Source organism: Rhopalosiphum maidis, chromosome 2 (genome assembly GCF_003676215.2).
Source record: "Rhopalosiphum maidis isolate BTI-1 chromosome 2, ASM367621v3, whole genome shotgun sequence".
Taxonomy (NCBI): Eukaryota; Metazoa; Arthropoda; class Insecta; order Hemiptera; family Aphididae; genus Rhopalosiphum; species Rhopalosiphum maidis.
Genome location: NC_040878.1, coordinates 1,906,341 through 1,927,390, shown reverse-complemented (window position 1 = coordinate 1,927,390; position 21,050 = coordinate 1,906,341). Strand labels below are relative to the sequence as shown.

The 21,050-nt window shown below is 26.9% G+C and overlaps 3 protein-coding genes and 1 long non-coding RNA gene across 4 annotated transcripts; 1 reads left to right on the top strand and 3 right to left on the bottom strand.

Annotated features, from left to right (window-relative positions):
- Positions 1-1,819: 1,819 nt before the first annotated feature.
- LOC113551010 lies at positions 1,820-4,590 on the bottom strand. The gene is made up of 3 exons (XR_003405097.1): positions 4,054-4,590; positions 2,776-3,343; positions 1,820-2,233 (listed from the first exon to the last, which is right to left on the bottom strand). It is a non-coding gene; the product is annotated as an uncharacterized LOC113551010 (long non-coding RNA).
- Positions 4,591-5,526: 936 nt separating this feature from the next.
- Positions 5,527-9,602, top strand: LOC113552178 (splicing factor ESS-2 homolog). Its single transcript, XM_026954913.1, has 6 exons — positions 5,527-5,805; positions 6,967-7,126; positions 7,494-7,613; positions 8,406-8,506; positions 8,579-9,207; positions 9,274-9,602. Exons 1-6 carry the CDS (start codon positions 5,755-5,757, stop codon positions 9,578-9,580), a joined length of 1,368 nt encoding a protein of 455 aa, XP_026810714.1. The 5' UTR covers positions 5,527-5,754; the 3' UTR covers positions 9,581-9,602.
- LOC113552179 lies at positions 9,599-10,803 on the bottom strand. Its single transcript, XM_026954915.1, has 3 exons — positions 10,467-10,803; positions 9,770-9,951; positions 9,599-9,703 (listed from the first exon to the last, which is right to left on the bottom strand). Exons 1-3 carry the CDS (start codon positions 10,572-10,574, stop codon positions 9,616-9,618), a joined length of 378 nt encoding a protein of 125 aa, XP_026810716.1. The 5' UTR covers positions 10,575-10,803; the 3' UTR covers positions 9,599-9,615.
- Positions 10,804-18,566: 7,763 nt separating this feature from the next.
- Positions 18,567-20,416, bottom strand: LOC113553392 (ZZ-type zinc finger-containing protein 3). The gene is given in 3 exon segments (XM_026956705.1): positions 18,567-18,803; positions 18,806-19,838; positions 20,200-20,416. Coding segments are annotated over 3 exon segments (1,188 nt in total). The 5' UTR covers positions 20,206-20,416; the 3' UTR covers positions 18,567-18,654.
- Positions 20,417-21,050: the final 634 nt, after the last annotated feature.

The following is a 21,050-nucleotide window of genomic DNA, read 5'->3' as shown; positions in this document are numbered from 1 at the left end:
ATTATTGATCTATTGTCAAATAATTGTTATATTGGCCGCCCATACCGATCTCATTTTGAACAGACTATAGGTAAAAATATTATTGGTTTTTCACGATATTTTATTTTTTAAGTGAGTTATGAGTATGAAAAATATTAAATATTTTAAAATGGTCATAATCAATGATACAACGTACAAAAGTCGTACAACATTAGGTACAATAATTCGACTGCTGAAAGAAAATTTAGATTGAAAAATTCACGTGGAATTGTAAAAACACTAAACATCAGTCATCGCTCACTTTTATGATGTAATGCCCCCTAATCGAGATTGTAACTTCTATCGCTATTATTAATATTGTATGATAAATTTAAATTGCATATTATAATAAATATTTCAATTTTTAAGATTTGTGTCCTGAGGTACAAATAAAAATTCCTTACTGTTTATTGCAAATTTTAATCACCTAAAGCCTAAAGGTTAAACAAATATCATCTTCTATTATTGACATTTCATTTAATTCCAAAACAATCTAAACATTCAATAATATAATAATATACTTGAATTATCTATCAATAACATCATTACTAGGGCTAGAGACTTCATGCTCTTAAAAACCTTAAAATACGTATGTATTTATGCCCTAAAGAACCACTAAATATGCTATTAAAATATGTATTAAAAAAAAATAAAAATCATAGAATTAAAAAAAATCTTTTTATTTAAATAAGTATATAATATTTGCAAAATTGCCAAAATTGTAAATTTTTTATTATTATTTTTCTTTTCTGATTTATTTTATTGGAATCACGTTTACGATGTACCGATAAGTAACAATGCAAGTGATTGGCGTGAAAAAACACTAATTTTAAAATATTTATTTTATATAAATAAAACTATCATATTAATATCTTAGGTCTAGAAAATCTATTTCTAGGTTTTTCTTTATAAAATTTTAAAACTTACACCTTTACATAATTGTCAAATATGCACTTATTATAAATGAAAAATGATCAAATATGCAAAATATGCACTTATAAATTCTATATATACACTCGTATTGCTATGAAATAAATTAATATTTTACATTGCTATATTGTGTATGATTATTAAAAAACATGCAAACTCCTGGCCTACACATAGGTAAATAATATATAATAATATATATTAATCTTTGTATTATGGCGACACACTATTAAAATGTTTCATACTTTGCGACATACAATTAAAAAAAAAATAAGAATAATACCAATTAATTTTTGTAAATATAGTGTCAACAAGGTTTGTGCATTTAATATTAATACTTCCCGCGACACGTTTAGACTTCCCCGGCGACACACCAGTGTGTCGTGACACACCGGTTGAGAAACACTGACCTATAACCTTGTGACCTTGTATAGTAATGTAGTATTATTCGTGGCGTTAGTGTTGTATTTACAAATTTACAATTTATCGCGTATGATGTTTCAAGTGTTTCAACCATTGATTAAAGAATAACCTACTCTATAAATCTATAATACATAAATGGTTTCAACTATTTTTTGAAACATGATGTAATACGTATTTAGTATTTATAGTGCATGCTGGTCGATACGACGATACATCGACCATAAACAATGAACATATTAATTTAACTCTATACATAGTATATACAGAGACAGACCTGTATAGGTAGTGCGTTATTCAATAGTATCTTACCTATTACCTAATCTATCTTAAATAGCCTACAATTTCCCTATATAAAACGTAACATATTATAAATTGTAGTAAAAAATACTCTGGCTCATGGCTGTCATCACTCATCACCCATACTGACCATTTGACAGCGAAAATTATAAATATCGTACGTATTGTGTTTATATTTTATAAATAACTAAGTAAACAATTGTAATTATTTTATTTTATTAATATTAATATTTTCGTCGCGAATTCGCAATATTCACTACTTACATTACCGTATGCTTGCAACCAGCCTTTTGGCGTTTCCGTATCTGAAGTCATACATTATTAATAGGAAAACCGGCCGATATTTATCTCATGTAAGTGTACCCTCACTACTACTTGTCGATTACTTTTGCATCCAGCCATCTGCTTTTCACTACATATGTCTTAAAGACAACTTTTTATAGTGCAATTTGCTTACATTACAATATATTTGTGCAGATTTCTTGTTGCTTATGCGATACTGAAAATGTTCCGAAGCAATCTTCCAGTAATAATAGTCCAGTAGGCTTGTCGGAAAATTGTGAAAGATCTGGTAAATAATTTATTTAAGAATATTAGCCATATTAGGGGGGAGTATAATTTGAATATTTTATAAAAAAATGCAAAAATATTTTTAACCTCTGTAAGTTTCTACTCTTAGCACAAAATTAGTATTTAAATTTAAAGTATGTTATTATTATTATTATTATTGTTTTTTTGAATTCATAAATCTGAATTTTTGATATGTAACTAGGTAGGTAAGTGTTACGACCACACATGTAAAATTAAATTAAACAATATTATTCAGTATGTAACCATAGTATGGATTAAATATGACTGAATAATTGTTAATTTAACTATCTTATATTTTTTATAAAGTGTTAGGTACTTTTATTTATTTTTAAAGAAAATTTGCGTGGTGTAAGTTGAGAATCTGTAATCTGTAAACGGGTGTCGATCGGTAATAAACGCGCAGAAAAAAATTACGCAATAAACATTTGCGTAATTCGGTAGTTCAAAACAACGAACAGCTACGAAAAATTGTTCCGTCACAGCATTCTATTTTAATAAATAACATTTTACTGTACTAACCGTTCTTTCCAGATACAATGAGCGGCAACAACGAGGCCGAAAAATGGTGCACCGATGTGGCGGACTACACCTCCCAGCTGCGACTGGTGTCCAGTGACCAGGAGGAACGGCGAACAACAGCTCAGGTGAATCAAAGTCCACTTTGGAACTGCTGCAGGACCCGGTGTGGGCTGCTATATAACGCCGCGGTTGGACAAACCGGGTGGTGGACAGCCGACAAACACAACGGCTGCAGCTTAGCAGCTCTCTAAGCCAGAAGAAAAGCTACAGTAAATGGACCCAGTGCCGAGATAACCGAGGAGCCGGAAACGATAACCAAGGCGTCAGAGGGTACACCAGCCGTGAAAGTAAGAATAGTAGCACAACAAGCGCGGCTCCGTAGAAAGTTCCAGAAGCTAAAGGAGAAGAGGAAGGCCAGGGAGCAATAATTGGCTAGCCAGGAATACCGGCTAGCTAAGTAACCCGCACCAACTTAGCTAGGACCCGAAGGCCATCGGACTGTACGAGTAGCTTACCAAAGCTGCGGGATTGTAATTTTTTATTATTGTGTTATGCACCATGACTACATCTGAAAAATATAGAAGTAAATAATTATTATATAGTAAAATACTCAATATTAACTTTAACCTAATAACTCTATTATCAGTGGCATGCATGTATGAAAATTATTTTCACTGTGGGCCAATTTACCACTAGTGTTATAGCATAGCCACATCTAGAAATTGTTTAATACACCGGATGATTATAATAATTACAAACAAATGAAAATTGAAAAGATATAATTTTTTAATAATATCTATTATAAATATTGTGTTATATTAATTTTTAAAAATATTGATACATAATTTATTGCATTTATATTAGGTAATTATAATTAATACTGTAGTATATTATTACAATTTACAATAATCTAATATTAATAATATTATCCTTGTTGCTTCCTCAAAAATAAAGAATAGTGAACAAAAATTCTTTAAATAATGACAATATGCCCAATATGATGTCCTAAATATGGACAGGGTACAGTTATGTAAAATATCGTACATACCTACATACATAAAAGGTTCTAATTTAACCTGATATTTCAGTACGAGTCCTAGCCATATAGAGAGTGCTTTTTCAACTATACTGACTAATAACTATTACTATTGAGTATACTACTTATTATTAATTATTGTATATTATATTACATAATTATTACTTAATAGTTAATACTTATATTTATTTACTATTTTACCAATTTAGTTAAAATATTTAACAAACAAAATAACAACTCACTTTGTATTATTTGAGATGTTTTATATTTTCCAAATGCATTAATATTCCCTTTTCCTGTTATACTAAATATCTTGGCCAATTTACTTGTCATCGCTTTTTTTAATAAATTATATACCGTTGTTGAAGGTTGTTTCACATGTCCAACTTTCAGATAACAATTTTTCTTTAAGAATATATTTTTTTTCTTGTAGTACGTCGCATGGGGGATTGCACAATACTTACCCCCATGGGCCCCACGCAACATCGTTTATTGAAAGAGATTCAAATTACATAATAAATTATTATATACAATTAATGCACAAAATACAACAGTTATTCATTATTACAACAATGGTCATCGTCGGACTGATAGGCTGCCGTGATCGCCTGACCCTCCCGTGGTGCCATAGAACGGTGGTATTCAACCTTTTTGGATTCGCGACTCACTTTTTAGGCCTACATTTTTCGTAACCCACATAAGCTTTGTAAAAAAATTAAATTGCTTAAAATTTAAAAAAAAGACTTATCGCGATCCAATTTTAAAGCTTACGCGATCCAAAAATGGGTCGCAACTAGGTTAAGTTAAAAGTGGAAGACCACTGCCATGGAATAAACATTGATGGACTTATATAATCATATTTTTTTTCTTCTATAGATTAATCAATTTATTTTTCAAACCTTAAGGTACCTTAATCTGTTAATATGTTATAGAAGACATTTTTGGAATATTTTATTTCAGTAATTTAAATGAAAAAGTAGTAGTTCTTAGTTTCTTACATTAGTAATTAGATACATCAAGTTAACTGAAAAAATATATTATTATGTAATTCATCACACCCCCATCACACAACCGCCAATATTTAACAGTTTGCAATAGCTAGGTAGCAGTGTAGCACATATCATAAACACATTGTACACAACTTAGATTTTATTAAAAAGTCCTTTATGTTCCCATGTATAGAAATTGAAAATTGGAAATCTATACATCTTGCTTTAGTAAAATGTAAATCAAGCCTGAAACAAAAGGTTATAATATGTTTTGATCAAAGACCCTCAACTAGGGGTTAATATTTGGCTTTTTAAACCCTCGGTTAATCGTTATTCTAAATTATTTTTATTTTTGTACTTGGTTGTTCTGGTCAATGTTTACTTCAAATATATGTAGGTTGGAACAATGAGCCATAGTCTAAGGTCCTACATTTCTACGAATAAACAAATATAGAAAGTATTGACTAGTGGCACAAATAGACTATGGAACAATTGGTAGTTGGAACAAATGTACATTTTTGGATATTATGTAGTTCAATTTAAACAAAATATGTACTTAAGATTCTTTGGAGCAACTATTTTGTGAAACAAAACATCGCGATTTGTCTTATGACCTTGCGCATGAAAAAACAATAATAAATAAACTAGACAAACCAATTTTTATTGTTTTATGACGTAGTTACTATTTAATACTATTGTCCTTATCAAAATTTTTTTTGCATTATCAAAAAATTAATTTCATTTTACAACTCGAAATAGTTAAAATCCTGAGCTTGTCTTCAGTTTTGCATAAATACATTTAAAGTTATTGGTTGTATGTAATCAATTATGTCAGATTATATTGTTTAAGAGTGTTTAACTATAGTAAATTCTATTAAATAGAAAATAACAATCTACTTCAGTATTACTAAATATTTTCTTATTCATACAATTACCTAACCCAAGCAATATAAGATGGCTGAAAAAAAACAACAGACAGTTTTGCCCGAAGAGGAATATTTAGAGGTAATTATATATAAAAATATATCCTGTGTATGCTTAGAGATGAAAATATTTTAAATAGACTATACAGCTTCTAAAAAAATATGTGTAGATCATTTTATTATGTGCATTATACTATAAACATAACTGTTATCATTTAAAAAAGCACTTAAAGTGCCATTACAAAAAGCATACAAAAACACACATTTTTCAAAAAAAAAAATTTCAAAAATCGCTTGGGAGCTAAAGTAGTAGAATTGTTCCAAATCATCAATAATTTTTATGTGAATAATACAAAAATTATCTATATTATTTTAAAATGTACTATTACTATATTATGTATATGAATTATACCTACTTTTATTGTTTATTTGGTACAAGTATAGTAGTAGTAACATTATGTCCAAATTCTTGTACAATTACACGCAATTGATTCACCGTCAAACATTTTACTTATTACATTTTTTTTATATAAAATTTTCAAAAGAAATTAACTAGAATAATAAAATAATAGAAAATAAATTGACACGGTAGATACAACCACAAAACTTGTACCGACCAATACTGTTGGACGTCAATTTTATCAATTTAGGATTATTACACAGGAAATATAAGTGGTAGATCTAGATAATCACGTTAGATTTACCATAGATGTGTCTAGACATGTTAATCTAAGTTTTAATATTTCAACGATTGTCTTATAATATCATACAAATTACAAGTATTTACTTTGTAATCAGTTATACATATATACGTATATAAAAAATCATGTTAGTGTGTAAAAATCTTAAAATTAAATTTCAAATTTATATTTTGTTCCAAAAAAATTCTCCAAAATGTAAAATATAATTTCTTATCTTCATTTGTAATCATTTAATTTTTTCTCAAGAATATTGAATAATAATAATAACTAACTTAATGAATAATAAACTAAATAACAATAAATCGATATTAAATGTATAAAAATAAAAAAATATTTTTTAATTTTGATGCCAGTAGATTGATTATTATTATTATAATTAAACATTAATTTAATAGTGACAAATATAATATTTTAATATTTTAGCTGAAAATGTATAATTTAAATTTTACAATTTTCTTTTTTTACATAAGAATTCATACTTACTTGTGAATTGTTCCAAGTACAAAATTTTAATTAATTGATTTTTTATTTGTTTGTTTCAGAGTATTGGTAAAATTATAGAAAGAGATTTCTTTCCAGATTTGGAGAAATGGAAAGCTCAAAAAGATTATTTAGATGCAGTTCAACAAAATGATACAAAGAAATTAAGAGAAATATATGAAAAGTATAGTTTAAGCAAACGATTGCTTATTGAACAACCAGGTGATTTTACAGTTTAATAATTAGTTTTAAAAATAAAAAAGTAAAGATTTAATATTTTATAAAAGAATCAGAATTGAAAATCTGATTGTTCCATTATGAAAATATTTGCTTGACTCTTATTATAGTTTCTAACTACAATTTTTTATCTAAATACATTTACACGAAAACAAATATCATCAATTTTGATTATGTTATTTTAAATACATTAAAGTGATGAAAAAATCAATTGCCTACTAATATTTTCTATTTTATTTTATATAACTATAAGTTATAACGTATTGACTACTATTCTACCAATAATGTTGGTTTTATTTATTAGCACTTACCAGTAATATTAGTATATTATATTTCTAATTTTTATTCACAGATGCAAGCCCAGATACATTTGAGACACCACAACCAACTAAAGGACCAATGAGTAATAGAACTGTTAATCCTACAGATTTAGATGATGGAAAACCTGATGATCCTAAATCAAAAGACACTGGTTAGTAGATAAAATCATTTAAAAACAAATTTAATTAGTACTCTTGAGTTATCATGACTATCACATAATTAGACTAAAGGTGCCAAGATTACATTAAATTTTTTGTTTTACTTACATAATTTATTAAGATTACTATAATATTATAGATACGGTAGGTATAAGATACTTAGGTTAAAAGGGGTCATTACAAAATTTGAAGCAAAAAACAGTTTTGGTTTAAACCCTACAAACTTTTCCTACATGAACATAAGAACAAAATTCTATAGAACACAATCTAAGATATTAATCATAATATAAAATACATTCTGATATTGTGACAATTGGAATAATCTGTATGTGTATTGCTTAGAACACTGGTTCCCAGACTGAGGGGCGTGTATATATTGCTGTGGAGGCGCAAGCAATTATTACAAAACTATCCTAAGAAAAATGTTAGCATTAACATTAATTATTAAATTCATTATATATTTTTTTATTTACTATTATTTATATTTTATAATTATTATCATCAGTAAAAAAAGTAGTCATTCCGAATATTGTATAGTTTATTTTTAAATACACAATAAAAGAAAATCAATTTTTTTAAATTTATAGGAGGGGCGTAGAATAGAAGAGGTTGGGAACCACTGGCTTAGAAATTAAAGTAATTATGCTAGCCTAGAAAAACAATTTAATCTAATGACTATTAATTTTTGAATTATTGCAAATGTTGAAATTTCTTAATAAAATGTTTTATAATATGTAGTCTATATACATATTATACATAATTATATTATACAATTAATTTTTCAGAAATTATTGGATTGGACAAATTTTTAAGCAATACTACAAGTGAAGATAATCATAGTTTTAATGAAATCATTAAAGAAGCTGAAATTCAATATAAAAAAAAGGTTTTCATTTATAAATATTTCTTATTAAATTAAATGAATAATAAAAAGAACTTATAATTTTTATTTTTTTAGAATGCGTGGTTATTTGAAGGCGAAAAAAAAGCATTAGAAATGGTTGATAAACTTGAAGTACCTTCAATTGAAAGTCAAGCTTCTAATACAGAGCGTGCATTTAATTTAGATTCGTGGGCATTTAAAAACAAAAACTATATCATGTATATTCCTGATGGAGTAACATTAACAAAAGACGAACTTATTAATATGGCATCTAAACGACAAAAAATTGACCATTCTAACACGAGGCTCAAATTAAACCCATTTGATGAAAGACATAATAAACAGCAACTATGCAGCTTAGCACACATGCAGACAAGACAGTTAGACGGCAAAATTGGAGTTGATGGCAAAGAACTAACTTCTTCTACCCCTAAAATTAACGGTTATGGTTTTGTTAAAACTCCATCTCCTGCTCCTGGTGTTAATCAAAGCCCACTGATGACTTGGGGAGAAATTGAAGGTACTCCATTCCGTTTAGATGGCAGTGACACCCCACTGACTCCTCATAATTCTGGCCCTATTTTCAAAATACCTGAACAGCCCAAACGTGAAAGATTAGCACACGCACTTGCTGAAAAAGCTAGTGAAAGTCATAGAAATAAAAAAATTAAAGCATTGGAAACAGCCCGAAAACAGTTATCTACGTAAGGAATATTATTTTTTATATGTATTATTTAATTTTTTAATTTGTTTTCTTTGTACAATTTCAGACCTTCACCATCCAATTTAATGAATAGTCCATTAGACCGATTGAATTCTATGTCGCCAGCAGCTCAAAGACTTATATGCAACCGAATAAGTAGTGATAGAAGTAGAGATGCTGCTTTAAGAGCATCTTATAGTCCGTCACCACATACAACTCCATCTGGATCACCATCAATTTCTGGATTAAAAGGCAACATTAAAAAATCTACACCTACCCCTCAGAAAAAATCATATGAAGTACCTAAAAACCTTACTGATAACTTATTGAATATAAATGTTTCCAAACGTTCAAGAGCAGTAGATTTCTTTTAAATAATTAAATAATATTTGTATTTTATAATTTATAGTTAATTTTTATTTTTTAAAAAATTTAATACAGTAGTATTAAAGATTGTAACGTTAGCTGCATCTTGCTCCACAAATGATATTGATATACTGAAATAAAAATCTTGTTAAATATTTTATTTTTATAAATAATGATTTTTTATAATATGTTTATACTTCTTATTGGTTAGTTTTAAATTATCACTGATGTGCTTTACAAGTTTTTCAGCATGTCCAATATTTTGTTCAGGACTGATTGTTCCAGAACCACGTACTATTTTTAATGTTCCCAAAACACATGGACCATCTAATCCATACCAATGTATATCTTGATCAGTGTTTATGTGCACAACACAAAACTATAAATTAAAATAGGTTACAATTAATATCAAATTGTTAAACAATAATTATATTTTATATAATTTACATTTAAACACTATTTTGTATTAATATTATTATGTACAAATGTGCTGTAAATTTTTACTGATTATTGTAAATTACCTTCTAAAATTTTGTCTAAAAATTATATCAATTAAGTATTATTGTAAATTATAATTTACACATTTATTCAATTTTTTAGATATTAATTTCTGAACCAAATCAGAAATTTTTCGTTAAACTAACAACAGTATTTATCTTAACAATTAATTATTTTAAGAAATATTGCCTAAATATTTTCATAAGTTTATCATTTTAAAAAAACTAACAGAAGACTGAACAATATTTTATTTTATCGACATACCAGAGCTTGATTTATGAAAATACCAAGTTAGAAAAAGCTCTGTATCATCCTTCAGTGAATATTAATTAATAATTTAAAAAATATGTGACATAGGTACATTAAAAAATGTACTTAAGTATTTTATTATCTTACGTTTAATGGTGATTTAAATATTTGCGCCATCAGTTCACAAGTCTGAATTGCAAATTCTAATGGCACAGAAGTCTTCGACAAATTGGTATCAATTTGCAAAATTGGCATTTTAATTTTATGTTTGAAATGAAAAAAAGATTTAATTACAATTATCACAAACTAGGTAAAGTTACATTAGAATATTAATTTATTCACTATTATATTAAATGAAGATGTTTTATTATATGAATTTAATACTTATTAAGTTGTAAATATAGATCACATAACATAGTGGTTGGGTTATAAAAAAAATTAAATCATTATATAGTAATGTTGCTGTGCATATCTGTATGACTGTACAAAGTACCTTTATTTATTTTTAATGTACCTAATGAAAAAAATGTATTTATTATAACATAGAATTGTGTAACAAAATGTTTATTTTTTCTACATACCTACAATTATATAACAAATTTCAATAATAAAAAAAAACATGAAATTTATATTATTACTTATAAGTATGTCTAGGATTTGTATGTAAATACATATTTTTGCTAAAACATGATAAATTAATTTCACGTGATTTGCAATAAAATAAAACTTATAAATCCCAGCCTTACTTATAAGTTATAATGACTCGATATAAATTTACACTTATAAGATAACTAGTACTTATTTGTTATTATTTATTTTTTATCAAAAAATTAAAATATTTAATAGTTATAATAACTCCCGTTTAGGAATGCTTAAAACATCGTCAACAATAATATACTCGTAATTAAATATTAAATTACTTTTCTACAAATCTCTCCTATAGCCAATTCGAAGTTACGGCCTACAATGCAAAAGGGCAATGCAAAAATCTCCAACCTAATGAAAACTCAGAGATTCCAAAATATAACATTAAGAAAAATTACCATAATGCCTCCAGGTACAAATTGTATATGAATTAATAGAGGGATTACTTGTTGTTTTTTCCTAGGTTCTATATTGTCATCAGAGGCGTATTTACGATTTTAGTGCCATAAGTGCAAAAATATATTGGCACTCTTTTTTCTCCCTAAAAAAACTTAAATCCTAAAAATTTAACTTCTAACGCGGTGTCCCTTTATAAGAGACTTACAATTTGGTACCAAGGGCGATCCCCTCCCGTCGCCCGTTCGCCACTCTAAATACGCATCAGATTGTCATTTGTCATGGAGTAGATGACTCACTGTAATCTGTAAAACTTTTTAAAATTTAAATTCAATGCTATTATAAATCATTATATACATGAAAAACAATTCTGAGCGGATCATTGTTGCGGAAAAATATTTTTTTTTTAAATACCTATAACCTACCAATATAATATATTAAATGTTTGATTAAAATCGATAATTTAACCTTATTTTCATATCGTTCGATTATTAATACAAAAATACCTATTAGCTTGGCGTACATGTCATTAATCACTGTTATGTATAATATATATTATGTTTTATGTACTGTCGTTTGGTTCAAATATCCTTTAGGATCACACTTTATATACAAACAATAAAGTTGAGATACAGCTGTATATTCGGGTGGGCCACTGGATCGAGTGTTATTTAACTTGAAAACTATAATATAAATAACATCATCGTAACCGGAAAACTGTTATGAACTGTATTCGGTTTATTCGAACAATGGCTAAAATTTCGTTAAAAATGAGAACTCTGACCGTTTTTATTTTTTTGCAATCATTTTTGCAAAAATATATGCGTATCAATGACAAATCCAAAAATGATCTGTCCGTAGAATACATATTATATTTATACACTGAATTCTGAATCTCAAATGTACAATGTACAATTAACTTTTTCAGTCGATATTTATTACTTTTATTTATTTATTTATTTATTTATCAATTTAAAAATTATTCGTGCCAATGTAAAAATGAGTAAAAGTTGTGTTGAACTATCAAACAAATCTGAGTTTCTGAGTATAACTAAAATGCTGTACATTATTTCCTACTAGTTATACAGATTTTAAAAATATGTATCTATGTCTATTGGCTTTATTGGCTATATTGATTTATTATAATATAATATACAATGATTGAAAATTTCACAAATATACAAGGTGATTTATCAAGTACGCTCATTATTCCTATTTTTATTTAAATATTTATGCATTTTTTCAATTTCTGATTTTGAAATTTTTAAATAAATACTGAAAGATCATATTCTCGAATTATTGATTTTTCGTGTATTACTTCAGGAGTGTCCCTATGGTGATTTAAACATTTATTTTTAAATGTGATCCCCCCCCCCTTATGACAGTAAATTATTTAGTTAATATATATTTTGATGCACCTAATTTAAAATTTGAACGAGTAATTTTTCAGTAGTTAAAATATTTGGATCAAAGATACTATTGTCTTTAAAAATATAAAATAGTTATGATATTAATTATAGTACTTATAAATTATAATACTTGGGTTATTTTTATAAGAAGCAAAAATGAATACGATAAATTAATAGAATCATACCTTGCCATTTATCGACTACCTCCCCGTCCGCTGCCATCAACATCACCACCCACACCGCCGAAAACAGCCGTCGTCGCACCACCACCGAAGTTAAATAAATGCAACTACCGCCAATAAATAAACTGGAAAAGGATGACGGGTCACCAGGCGAAGACATCACAGCAGTTCTGACGAACAGAACACTCCTCGCCTGCATACGCAAAAACCACACCCTCGAATGAACCATGCCCACCGCAGTTGGAAGATTTGGAGCCGTTCCAAAACGAAGACGCGATACTGGAAGCTTCAGACACTCCCGAAAAAAGCAGGTACCCCGGATCAATAGACTTCTACCCCTCTCCCCTGCTGGAGGATTCCTAACTGGAAGTACCAAATACTACTGCAATAGTAATTTTTATCCCCCTTTCTGAAGGGTATAAACTACCTGTTACACTGTGTTTTCGTGTGTATCGTTCATTCCCCGTCTTTCCGATGGTAAGACCCACCCGGGTAGACTTACGCGTATAGGAAAGGCGGCCACCTAGCGCACAATTTATCGGACGGTTTGTGAATCAGTAGTGCAATAGTCGGAGTAATTCTGGTGATTGCATTGGTTGACAAACAGTTCGATAAATTCCCTTCCCCTTCATTTCGCCAGTGCACCTTATAAAAAAACCTTTAAACAATTTGTGTAACATTAAACTAAAGTTGTTTCACTATTCAAAATAAACTTAATATACTAAAAAGTCTCTTCTATTTATTTATCGTTTTGTCGATTTAAAGCGATTTTTACCTCCGGATATTTATATCCCTAGTAAAAATAATTTTACTAAGTTTACCGTATACTTCACAAGTTTATTTCTATAAGTGTTTAGGAAATAATAAAATATGCCAATAAGATATACAATAATGATACCCAAATGATATTGAAAAAGCACTTTCAAAAGAATGTGTGCATTTTAAATCTTATTTGGAATCTTAAAACAAACAAATGAATTGCATTTCTTCTCTACATATGTGATAATTATTACGAGAAAATTCTTTTACGGGTGCGTAGCACTTAGAATGTATGTTTGTACTATCGTACTTCAATTTCTAATTGTACTACTGAGCGTTCTTTATCGTGTCTTAAGCGAATCAAAAAATATTTAAGATTGACTATGGGTACTGAAAAACTCAATAGTTTGGCAATATTGAATATCAAAGTAGATTTACTGTGAACTTTAAATTGTAATGATTTAATTGATACATTTGCTGAGGAAAAAATTTAAATTTAAGTTTGATTAATTTGTAAAGTACAAAAAAGATATTACGTGCAATTTAATTTTTATTAATAATATATCTTTTTTTATTTATAATACACAGTAAATTTCCGTTATAACGAAAGTCATAGAAGTCCCCTTCCAAAAATCAGGGCTTATAAAGAGCTTATTCGAATTTTCGTTACAACGAAAAATAATTCGGTTCCTTGGAGTTCGTTGTAACGCGATTTTTCTGTATAATATAACAAGTTGTCCAAATATGTTTTATAAATAATTTTAGGAAAGATGGGGGAGAAGCAAATTGTAAAGTGCCTATAGACAGAAAACCCTTAAATACACCACTGCCTATTACGATTTATTTCGTATGGAAATTAAACTATAAGTTGTATTGATTTAATTACATAGACTTTCATAACAACAAGTGCGAATTTTCAAATATTTTCAGTATATATTTCAATTAATATTTATATTTTAAAAACTATAATATAATTAGTTATAATTATCTATGCATTATTTATAAATTATAAGAAAATACCTCACCAGTATGTGTGTATGGAGTTGTCGATAAACAACCTATCTCTTTATTCCTAGTTTCAAAGTAAAAATGAAACAAATAAGCTTTATCATATGATTTTTAAAAATGATAAACCCTCCCAAGAAATTATTGACAATACGCCACTGATGATATTATTATACTTTAATAATAAAATACACTTATATGAGTAAAATACATGAAGTCTATTACAACAAAAACAACATTAAAAAACTTGTTTAATAAAACATAATATTTATAGACATTACATCAATAATAAATAATTATCTCAGTCATTTGAGTTCATACATCATAAAATCAACAAAAAAGATAATAAAATACTCATCGCAGTAATTTAACAACTTGACTAGTAGTTAACATAATAATTAAATATGCTCTTGAGTTATAAAAGAATAAAATTCCTAAAAAGGATAGTAAAATATTCATAACAGTACCCAAAGAAACAACTTGATAAGTTAACATATCTAATAATAATTAAAAATAAATCACTTTTTGAGTCTTAATCAAGGCTTTGCACCGGAATCATTTTTTCGGTTTTTGGGTTTTAGATGTTAAAAGAAAATTTGGGTTATTGAATTTGAGTGTTTCGAAAGTTAACGAAGTTTTCTAATTACGGTTAAATATAAATTTATTTGGGTTAATTAGGTTAATTCGGGTGTTATAAGGGCCCATGTTTTATATCAATTAACATGAATTTTTTTATTTGAATTTGATATAATAATTTTATTTTTATTTTTAAAGCAAATTTGATATAATAATTTTATTTTATTTTTAAAGCAAATTTAATAAAAAAAATTGTTTATTTTATACATAGGTACCAATATACTAGGTATACAGATTAATTTACTAGCCTTAGTAAATAATTTAAAATTATATATTTAAAAAGGGTGGACAAGTGGGTTTCGCTCTGATGTATAGTAAAAATGGAGAGTATAGGTATATTGGCAATAATGCTATAATGGATATGCTAAATTTGAATGCAATGACATGTATCATTGTATACGAAAAACGATTCTGAACGAAAATGATTTGTCAGTCTAGGATAATTAGTAGGATATATTATATTATTACAATATTACCTATATTTAAATTATTGTATAATTTATCGTTATTTTACGCGATTTCGTAAAAAATTAAATTTCATACGCTCATACATTTTTTTTTAGACTGACGCTAGAATTTTTTTTTAGTTATTTAAAGAAAAACTTATGGAAAACCTTGTGTTCAGTTATTTAACCTTAGGTATAGGTTACAAAAATGTTATGCATTTTTAACTTCAAAATTCCTTGCAAATTTCGACATATTTCGTAAATATTTGAACTTAAAATGCTCATAAACAAAAATTGTGACTAATAATTTCTGATTTTTTTTTACAATAAGTATTTTCTATTAAATTTTAAAGATTTTTGGGAAAGCCAAATTTTTTTATCGACATTTTAAGAAAAATAATTTAGAAACATCGAAAATGTTAATTGTCTGCAAATAGCTTAAAAAAAGTAAAAATATTTTGAAAATTTAATCGTAAATAGATAACGTTAATATAAACATTTAAACATTTTAAACGATTTATTTTCCATTTCAAAGAGGGACTGAAGTTAAAAATCAAAGCATTTAAACTACTGCAAAACGTGATGACAGGCACAAAAATAAAAAATTTAAAAAAAACACACATCATTGTAAAATCAATATATTCATCACTGCGTTCAGAATCTAAAAAATAAAAAAAATAGTAAAGTAATAACTTGACTAGTAGCTTACAAGGTAATTAAGAATACATCTGTTCTTGAGTTATAATATAGTATACAATTTCTAAAAAGGATGGTAAAATATAATATTTATAAACTTTACATTAACATTAAGTATTTATCTTAGTCTTCTGACAGGACCATTTAGGATTTTGGCACCAGGTACAAATTAAATTGTACACCACCCCTCCCTCTAGGGCGTATTTTAGGGAGATATGTTTTGGATATTTGTCCTCCCCCCCATGAAAATATAAAATATACACTTTAATATAATTACTTTCAAATTTTATAAAACAGGAATCATTTATTGAAACAAAAATATTATTTATTTTAACATAGTATCTACTAAATATATATCATATATTATTATGTGTATGTATAAACTAATTCTATGTTATATGTGTATTTAAAAATATACTGAGTAGATTTATACTTATAAAGATATAATTAGATATAATTCACGAGAAATATCTAAAATATTTGAAACAAAATTAGAAGTTAATAGAAATTATTTCTAGGGAAAACGCAATTGTCGTCATCACTTAAAAATAAATAAAAAACAGTGCTCCACAGTCCACATGGAGCTAACATTTACCTATACATTTTAATTTTCTAATTAAAATACTGTTCCTATTACTATTACTATAAAATACTGTAACGCGCTTAGCGCGTGATTAACGTATTTTTCTATTATTGTGTTTCGTCTCGAATGTGATAAATGTTAAAAAGGTTTTAAATGATTAAATTATTTGTTTTACTTTCCATCATGATTATTAGAATTTATTCAACATTTTGTACCTCTTTACTATTGCTCCTAAAAACTATAGCCGCCCGGTACAATTGTACCCGTTGTACTCCCCTAAATGCGGCTCTGTCTTCTGAGTTAATATATATGTAATAGTAATGTAATAACTTATTTGACTTGTGGTTAAGATAATAATTAAAAATAAATCACTACTTGAGTCTTAATAATAAAAATATAAAACAAAACAAATAATATTATAAAAATCCTAAAATTAACGAAAAAACTGTTTAATTTAATCAGTTTCAAAATCCAATGATTCATTAAATCCACCTACATCTTCAACAATGACACTATTATACAAATTAAGTTATTTAAAAAATTCACCGCTGGTTTTTTGAGTAAAACTATAACAGTTGTTATTTTAGATAGGTAATTAAAATTACTAAATATTTATTTTTAATAACAGTTTGTCGGTACATTGCTAATTTTTGTAACTCTATAATAGTTTACCTGCATAGTATTAATAATTACCTAAATTGTATTAACTTGTATAACACAAGTTATATTTTATGAATTTAAAGATAGGATCAATCTGAGAATAAACTCAATAAACACCAGAGAGAAGACTGACCCCTAGACAAAGCTGAATTTGGTTTGTTATTCAATTTATGTTAAATTGTTTTATTTTACTTGTAGACAGATAAAACATAAATAAACACTTATTTGAGTTATTTGTTTCCATAATGATAATTATTGAGTCTGCAGCATGACAAAATATATGTCATGGTCTGCAGTGCTCGAATTGGGAAAAATTAAGTAGAGGAGCTGAATCCAACGATTTAAAAACTACGTTCCGAGTGCACAAAAACTTTACACGGATACGTGGGGGGCTTTGCTCCTCTTACTTATATTTTGAATACCACTTTTCAGCTACACGGATATTCTAATAGTATGTTCACAAAGAAGCTTATAAAATGTAACATATTATTATGTGCAATTATTTAATTATAAATTATGTTAATATTTTTATTCTAGACTTTTTAGTTTTTAATGAGTCTTGATAATAACCAATTTATTAAGAGGTTTATTATTTTTTTTTATAATCAAAAATAAAATAAAATATAAAACATCTATTATCTAGGATTCTAATCTAGGATACAGCCAACACTAAAAATTGTTGTAAATTTATTACATAAAAAATTATAATATTTATTATTGGATAAATATGTATATATTGCTATTAATTCTTAAATACTAAAAATTATTCTACAGTGTTGATTATAATTATTTAAGTGTTATACTTTAATATAGATTAAATTACAATCACTGATAATGAAATTAATGGCTTATTAGAAAAATAAAAATAAATTTACATTTTAATTCATGATACAATACAAATAACAAATATAAGTAATTCTATACCATAAAATTTGGATCCAAGTAGTTTTGAGTTTTAAATACTAAAGGGACATAATTTTGGTCAACGAGATTGTCAATATTATCATCATTCACCTGAACGGTTCTAATAGGAGTAACTATGTGATCCATAGGATGTGGAGGTTTTCAAGAATGTTTCGAACTGTGTCAACTATGCAATCACTGCAAAAATTAGTACTTTTACCAATAGTAGGACAATCATTGCAATTCCATCTTGTTCCAACAATAGGGGATGACTGACATATGCAACATGTAAAATCAATATGCACAATAGGACTATTTTTTTCTGTAAGTTTGTCTTTTAATACTTCATCTAAGATTTCTAATTTTGTTTTATTATTCATTTCAATATTTTTGTGACTTACATTGAAGTTATTTCGATTGGCATTATAAACATCAACATCATCAATTAATGTTGTTGATGGTATAAATGTGGTTGGTTTTAATAATGCACCAATATTTTTATGACTTAATGATACAGTTTTTTTATTTAAATTTTTTGAATTTGCATTAATGGTTTTAATTGAACCAACTTTTTTCATTTTCATATTATACTTTTGAACTCTACTACAGACTTGTCTCAAATTTCTTGTACCCAAAGCATCAGCTATTTTTCTGTATCTGTTACTTTCATTTCTTTCAGGTGGATATTCGATTAAAAGTTCTTCAAGACGCAATTGTTCTTCAACTGTCCAAGGTTTTTTAAATGTTTCTGGTTTTTCCATTTCTGAAGTTGTATTGTTTGTCTGTGGTTCTTGTTTATCAGAAACATTTTTATGTCGTAAATTAAAATCGCATACTTGTTTGATTGGTTCATTTTCTGTTTCATCATTATTTATATACACTGACCAGTCAATATCTGGCAACGAATGAACAGTAACTGATTTTAATGTACCTACTTCATCACGTTTAAGAATTTTCTGCAAAGTCAACAAAGGATTTTTTGATAAATCATCTTTTAACACAGCAAGTTTTTCAATATTTTGAATTGTTGTACATCTTTGTACTTCAAGTATAGCCAAAGATTTCAATAAATTTTTATAATCTTTATTATTTTTTAATAAGTAAAAGTCTGTTTCAAAATAAAATTCTGTTGCGTCCAAAGTTTTTGAATTGGATACATTATTGGTATTATTAAATTGTTTATCCATTACATAAATTATCTGAAAAAAAAACATATAATCAGTCTTACAAAATCTAAAAATACAGGAAAAATAAATACTAGCATTATATTTAGTTAAATTACCTGAGAAGTAAAATTATATTGAATATTATTAATGATTATAAATTATTTATTTCAGTTAACAAAAATGTATCATTAGTCGTTACCAATGGACAATGATAGACAATGCAAGTAGTAGCACTTTTAAAATAATTTGAAAAATAACTATTGATTGTCTGAATTCCGAATTACAACAAAATAAATAATAATTATTATTATTAGTGATCAGTAATTACGATTTAGAATATCCTGGATTTAGTAATATCTATAATTTATAATGACAGGCACACGGTTTATAATACTTGCATCGCTGCATCCTTGTAATTAATTTGAATCCTTCGGACTCACGTCCCGTCGTCACGACTCAACTATTAATCAGCAGTCAGCTGGTTCCGTTGGTGGTAACTGGTGTTTAGTGTTTTACTATTTAAAATGTTTATATTACTATAACCATAGGATACTATGTGTTATATGCTTAAACTGTGCTAAAAAGTAAATAAATAAAGGGGAATGGGTATAGATTTCCCGATTTTGATAACAACTGATAACAGCGAACTTGATAAGAACAAAAAGAAAGCTAATGCCAACCTCCAAAACGTAGATAAAATCCCAATTCCCGTTTCGTTTTCCAGCAAATAAATAAATAATCAATTTCATACCAATAGTAATTTTTCAAAAAAATGTACCTATACTGACAAATTTTGTCTTTCTAGGTCTAACTAAGGTCTATTACGCCTGTTTACCTCCTAGAATACAATACATTACTAGTATTATTATTTTAATTTTTGAATTAGGTGAAGCTTCAACTGTTAATGAAACTGAAAGTATTTACACTTATTGAAGTATCTATGAAAAATGTGTTAAATAATACTAATTAGCCATATTTATTGAAAATATATTAAACAAAACAATTTGTGTAATCACCAATTATTTTTATCTTTTTTATTAAATATATTACATACATAATTTTTAGAAAAACTATCAATACAAATGATGTAGTTGTAATAAAAACATATTAAACTCTTTTGTAGTAAAATCTACAAGTATTGGAATTCAGAAAAAACACAATTAGAAATTTCTTCATTGGAATCAATAATTTAGGTTTATACAAATTATGAAGAAACGTGTGATAAAATGTTTTTTATATGTTGAA